The sequence below is a fragment of the Musca vetustissima genome, unplaced genomic scaffold, assembly GCF_032173495.1.
Source record: "Musca vetustissima isolate MV318-11 ecotype Yass unplaced genomic scaffold, APGP_CSIRO_Mvet_v1 utg11233, whole genome shotgun sequence".
NCBI classification, from domain to species: Eukaryota; Metazoa; Arthropoda; class Insecta; order Diptera; family Muscidae; genus Musca; species Musca vetustissima.
In genome coordinates this window covers 22,913-30,187 of record NW_026878842.1, presented here as the reverse complement: position 1 = coordinate 30,187, position 7,275 = coordinate 22,913, and the positions used below count along the sequence as shown (strand labels likewise).

The following is a 7,275-nucleotide window of genomic DNA, read 5'->3' as shown; positions in this document are numbered from 1 at the left end:
ATTTCAAAATCGTATTGTTTATTTTCGACATTCATTAACGGAAATGATTAGACAAATTGCACTGTCATGAAAAATATTTCAAAATCAAAATCGCATTAATTTGTTAAGATATTGTGAAGAAAGAAAAAAATATCATCATCTGCTGAAGAATATACAATTTAATTTATTTATTTTTAATTTTTTCCTTCTTTTTCTATTCCAGAATAATTGAACAAAATGACCAAAGAACAGACCACAGTCATACCCGAAGAACTTTACAATTTAACACAATTGGCTGAAGTGGCAGCTGGTCGTTTGAACACCGCCTCCGAAGAGAAAAGCCCCGTTAAACACCATCATCACAGTGTCGTAAATGGCGATATGGAGTCACTGAACGTGGAACGCCGTGTCGATGTGATTAACCGTAAAACCACACATGGTCCGATGAAAGATATACAAGGGCATTCACACGATGAGGATGGCCACGATGAAAATGAACATCAACGTGTAACTGAACCGACAACGGTACATTGTGAAATATCCGCTGCCATAAAGACAGAAAACAGATCACCCGTGCCGCCATTTGAAAGCTACCAACAACAACAGCAACAGCAGGAAGAACAATATCATCTTCAGCAGCAATACAGCGAACACCACCTTCAACATTTACATCATCCTAAGCACCAACCGCATCATCAACACAGCCAACAGCCGGACCATCATCTTCACGTTTGTAATTCGAATTTGAATGGTACAGCCTTCTACTCATCTTCGGATGATGACTCCAATTATTATAGCCATAAAGTATTCGATCGCAAGAAATTACGTAGATCCACAATATCCGATAATTCACCACGTTACGATGAACATTCATCGTGCAGCAGTAAATCGGGTGGTGGTAGCAGTAGCAGCAGTTGCAGCAGCGATGAGCAATGCTACAATCAACACAAGACTTCGGGTGAGGAGATGCTGCAACAAATGCACTTGGATTCAGGTGCCACCAACGGTCTAAATCTGCTCGACGACGAACACATATGTCCAGAATGTGGTAAAAAATATTCAACATCATCGAATTTGGCTAGACATCGACAAACCCATAGGTCAGTAAAATTCAAATATTTTACTTTTTGGTTTAATTGACAATTTCAAAAAAATAATCTAAGTTTAGTGATGATTTACATTTTAGGTCGATTATGGATAAAAAGGCGAGACATTGTCCGTTCTGTGAAAAGGTTTATGTTTCGATGCCGGCCTTTTCGATGCACGTACGCACCCATAGTCAGGGTTGTGAGTGTCAATATTGTGGAAAAAAGTTTTCACGGCCATGGTTGTTGCAGGGTCATATTCGAACGCATACCGGTGAGTAATATTGATTTGAATAATGGAAGAATATGATAATATAAAGGACAATCTCTGAGAGTTATAGAACATTTCCTCTAAAATAAAAGACTTAAAATTCACTAAATGTTATTTGAATCGATAGTACATTGCAAATGCAAATTGTCCATCCTCTTAATTGAATTTTAGATATCATCTCTTGGTAGCGCTCATAGTTTACAGTTATGCTACGATTCGCAGCATCTTTGAAGAAGTATCGCACCAAAATGTGACTATTTTGGATCCATTGCCAAATTTTGCAGTGCTTCTGTCTTCACTCCCAAACCGATAATCCGAAATCGACAACTGAACCAAACATGAGCTTCATCGTTGAACAGAATTTTTAAATTTTTGTAAATCTTGTTTGCTTGTAGGATTCGTGGTTAAATTAAGGACATAAGTGAAGATGTTTGACATTGATACAAAGCACGAGATGTAAATGAGATGTTTTTTTTTTTTTTTCAAAAATATAAAATGCAGACACAAAATATTTTTACCTATCATTAATTTTATTGAATCATTTATTAATATTTCTTTTCCTTCCATTTCAGGTGAAAAGCCCTTCAAGTGCAATGTTTGCACCAAAGCCTTTGCCGACAAATCAAATTTACGTGCACACATACAAACGCATTCGAACACAAAACCCCATACCTGTAAGCGATGCGGCAAAGCCTTTGCTCTCAAATCCTATCTGTATAAGCACGAAGAGTCTTCGTGTTTGAAAAATCATCACAGAGGTGATAAGGAGGTACGTGCCCATAGATCCCAGCATAATCATCAACAAAACACCAAACAAAATATAACGCCGGCAGTTAGTTATCGAACCGGTAATGATGGTGGCTGCGCAGCAGAATCGGCTAAAACAACATTGGCCACCAAGTTATTGCAAAAAGAAAAAGACCGCCAACAGGCTGTATTACAATATGCCAATTTGGCAGCAACAAATAGCGGAGCTTTACAAATTATTGCATTGACAGGTGGCAGTGATGTGGATAGGACACCACTACAGCAACAACAACAAAAATCCTACACCATGTTAACCAGTCCCATTGGCGGTGAGGATTATGAACACTATAAACGTATAAGTGTTATACAGACATCAGCTGGTAATAATATTAGTGTGGGTGCTGGGGCTGGTCATCTATTCGCAACTGGCCATCTAAGTGTGGAGGTTCCTGCGACGCCGCCCACCACTCACATGCAAGTGCAATTTTATAATGCAACAACAGGGGTAACATCAACCACAACGTCACCCAATGAACAAGAACTACAAGATCAACCTGTGGATTTTTCACCCAAAAATAATTTCACACATTCGGTTAAAACGAGTCCTTTCGAATTGACTGGCAATTATGCCATTGTGGCCTAAGGTTATAGAAGAAGAAGAAAAAAACAAATTAAAATGAAACTGGAAAAAGACAACAAATTGTATCTCAAATGAAAATTAAAAAATGAAACTGTGCATAAACGAAAAAAAAGATATGAATAGAAAAAAAGAAAAACGAGTAAAGACAATAATTGCGAAGGATACACATACGAAGGGCTTCCTTCTCACCCACTGATTCGTACGTACTATAATGCAACGTAATGATAGAAAAAGAAAATGAATGAACGCAAATTCTGACGATGATGGTATTTTTTATGATTTTAGTACACACACACACGCAAAGAAACCTAGTTATTAAGTTAATAGAACCAAAACCAAAAACACATGTGATAGTAAATTTACTTACATACGTACTTTGTACATATTTTTATTTTTTTATATATATTTACATTTTATTTTTTGAAATATGTACTCTCATTTAGTAGTTATATAGAATTTCCAAACTTATAGATTTATATTTTTTTGTAGGATTTAGATGTTCAGTTTTATTATTATTATTTTTTTTTTTTTTTTTGAAAATCATGTAGTGTATCACTTGAAGATATTAGAGGGATTAATACAAGTCTGCGGAAATTATGTACAGCTATAGATGCTATTATTATTAGGTTTTCAGGACATAGATAAATCTATAAATGCCAAAATATGTGAGTCGTTTATTTTAAAAGTGGTTTAAGTCCACTTTAGGTTCTGATAAATATCTTGGTTTTCTAGTTATGTTTACAAAATGTATTACATTATATATTCTATCGTGTTTAAGAGCACAAACCAGAAAACAAAATTAATACCACTTAACAATATTTTTTAAACAAATCAAGAACAAATACTTAAATATCTCAAAAATAAACGATTCATTCAAAATAAACGATTCATATGTAGGAGGATTAACCCATACAAAGAATATTTTTCTCATACTCACGATAGATTCCAATTTTTGTTATTATTATTATAAACTGGTAAATTTTTTATGTCTTTTTTAACCCATAGTCACTTGAAACCTTTATGATGGCACACATCACACAAAACGACATCAGCTTCAATATAGGTCGATTTAGTCATGTCCTTCTGTTGAAATCACGATAGAAATCGTATTATTTAAGATAGAACTCTGAAATTGAGCACAGGCATTGGTAGGTTTGTATTAAAAATGGGATACATTTTGGTATATTCCCCATGTAACGGTACCCCACAATAGTCGGTATTTATGAGATCTCAGGCATGTTTTCCAACCGAATTGGCTGCCATTTTGGTATTGTAGGTTCTCATTATATAGCACACTTCCGACCCTTCATAACGGTTCATCCCACCATTCGGTATGATGGGGATTTTAGGCATGTTTTTTAAATGCATTTAGTGTAATTTTTATTTTGAATTCTAATTAGGGAGGATATCTGGCTACAAGAAACAATCAATATTGATCATCTTTTTCAGGTAGAACCCATACAATGGTACCTCCCAAATTTCAGTAATACGGAGAGTATGTGCACAAACAAATTTGGTGTAATTATACCCTACACAACTATGTTTTCAAGGTATTATAGCTTTGTGCAGCCCCAAGAGTTTGTAACTCGAAATATATCGATCATATCTGGGCTAGACATGTGTGTCCGTCCGACTGTCCATTATAATTTGTTAACACAATACAGACCATTTATGGACCAATCGTCACGAAATTTTGCATGTAGGATCGGTTCAGGCCAAAAAAGACCACTACTGGTTTTAGTAATGATTCATTAATATTTAGATGATGACAAGGACCAAAAATATTATTTTTGTCTGTTTTTTGTCGCTCTAGAGGCCACAATTATAACCCGAACACCACGAAATTTTACAATTTTTTCGGTGATATTTATCGTGATTTCAGACTTTTGTGTCAATAATGACAAAATTTGTTTTCTGGTGCGTATATATTTATACCTGAAGTTCATATATACCCGTTGTCAGTTTTGTCAGATTTTCTAAACACTCTAGAGGCCATTATTATATGCAGAACATCACACATTTTACCCAGTGAAGTGGATCTGACAAAAAATTTAGAACGGCTGTTTTGATGATGTTCGGTCAATATTCCGAGGGCCAAATCAACACAAACCTAAAGTGACCAGATTTTTTTATGGCGTAAATTTTCAACTCAGAAAAACAAGATTTGGTAAATATGCCAGTTTAAAAAAGTGGAGCTGTTGACCTATAATCGGCCAAGAGGGTGCAAATATCGTGAAATATTGCCCAGGCTCAGAAAATAAAAAAAAAACAGAAAGATAGATTTTCGTGGTGGGTATTATATGGTCGGCCCGTCCGTCTATACTGTTCCACTCACTGGTTTTTTACTTTGGATTGTCCTATCAATATAAGGCGCTGTTTGAGTATAACAACCATTTAACTGCAACTCACACTATTTAATATTTTAGGTATTTCAGACATATATTTGAACCTCACGCGCCATTTCGTTATATTCAATGTCCTATCCCAACATCGGCTGTTAGTTCGACCCTGTCGAAGTTATAGGCCAAACTCTAATTGCCTGCAATTTGTCGAATTTTCTAGTCATTTGGGTTTTCAATGAAATATGAGATCAGCTGGAAGCAGGTAATGATTTTCACATTGCTCTCATTTAGTGTGATGACTGGCAATGGGCCATAGACATATGTAATGCACTGCAGAATTTTGCGCCCTGAGACATAATTATGCCCCTCTATTTATTGGACTTCACAGACTGCTGTATTTAATTGCTTTATTCTATCTCTTTGGTCTTGAAAATAAAATTTTACCAACAATGTAAGGTGTTGGTTGTTCTTTGTGGGTTATATCCTTCATACACAACATTTTTATAACGCCTATGTAGATTTTTCAATATTCGGCATTTTAATTTCACGAAAAAATTCTAATGCTGTCATTCATAGTTCCAGACTTGTACCTTCTTCTTCATGGGGATACATACTTATTTTTATCATAATTTTTAGTAACTTTAGAATGTATTTATTCACTTTAACAACTTTACAGTATTGCAATCAATTTTTAAATTGTTATTTTACAACAACAATAAAATCTATTGTAGTTTAGAAATTCCAATAAGTCAACTAAGCCATAAGCAAGCAGCAAGCCGTTTTTACTTCAATAATAAATAGCTATTAGTTACAGCACTTTATTTTATGATTATTATTTTTATTAGATTTACACATCGATTTGTCGATTTAGGCCTAAGAAGAACACTTGTATTTGGCTAAGAGCCGTTGGTTCGAAGCGAATATAGACGAGATGATCTAGTCTTTAAAATTAGTCACAAATCAAATGGAATGAAAAACGAAGCAAGAAAATATTTTCTAATGTTTTCCATTTGATTTGATCTTAAATATAAAAAATAAAAACAAATTAGCAATTTATAAAAAATTATTTTCCAAAAAACAATCACACCAAAAATTATTCTATTTTCCATTAGTTTTTATTTTTATTTTTTCAATCCTTAAAACATGGCCGTAATTGGTGCAATATTATTTTTAGATTTATCAATTAATTTGGATTTTGTTAATTGTCAAAATTTAAGCCCATATAAATCTAATTTTGTTTATTTTTTTATTAATATTATTATTTATTATAGTGATGAAAGCATTTTATTTGTATACTATTCTTATTTTATTCAGTCAATAATTTTTTACATTATAACTACAATGAAATATGTATTATATATTATTATTTTTTAGTACTTATTATTTTTTGTAATTTTAGTTAATCGAATTTCATTCATACAGCTAAATATACCAAAGATTATATGCACTCCTATGGTGTTCCATGTATTCGGAACAGTGGATTTCATATGCCAAAGAATATATACATACATATATATTTTTTATTAGAATTAGTTTCTTCATACGAATACCAAAAAATAAAGCTTAAGACATCAAGTCGAAACAATTTGTGTTTTAATTTGTTTTATGTTGTATGTATGTGTGGAAGTTGAGTATAAATATTATATTAATTATACGGAAGTTTTGTTTAAATCGGTTAAGGTTGACATATATTTTCCGATTTTAAGTAAATGGGGCACTAAAGACACAAAGGTAACCCTATTAACACAACATTTTCCAATACGTACTGAAGTTAATATAAATATATATCTGTATATCTATATATCTTGAAATCGCTTCAGATTTAGATGTAGCTCCCATATATATATATATATTCTACACTGATTTTCGGTAAATGGTGACCAAACTTCTAATGTTGTCCATTTGACACGAAATTTTGCACAACATGAAATTGAGACTAGAATGACGGTATAGCGTTTGTTGAAATTGGTTCAGATGCACATATAGCTTCCATATATATTTTCGACCGACTTCGTGTTAATTTTGCACCAACTAATCAACCAACTAGCGGGTGTCAAGTTAGATTTATATCAATGTATTTCATTGTATACAAACGACTCTAAATTTGGACATTTGAAAAATATAAGTTTTCGCAAAAATATGTCACTTTCCTGTTTACCTAATTTCATAATTCCAAACATGAACTTTTTTACTTTTAGTATCGCTAAGTTC

General features: G+C 33.2%; 1 protein-coding gene across 1 annotated transcript; it reads left to right on the top strand.

Annotated features, from left to right (window-relative positions):
• Positions 1–216: 216 nt before the first annotated feature.
• Positions 217–2,725, top strand: LOC133323616 (zinc finger protein 782). The gene is made up of 3 exons (XM_061532531.1): positions 217–1,079; positions 1,166–1,338; positions 1,908–2,725. Exons 1-3 carry the CDS (start codon positions 217–219, stop codon positions 2,723–2,725), a joined length of 1,854 nt encoding a protein of 617 aa, XP_061388515.1.
• The last annotated feature ends 4,550 nt before the right edge of the window (positions 2,726–7,275 follow it).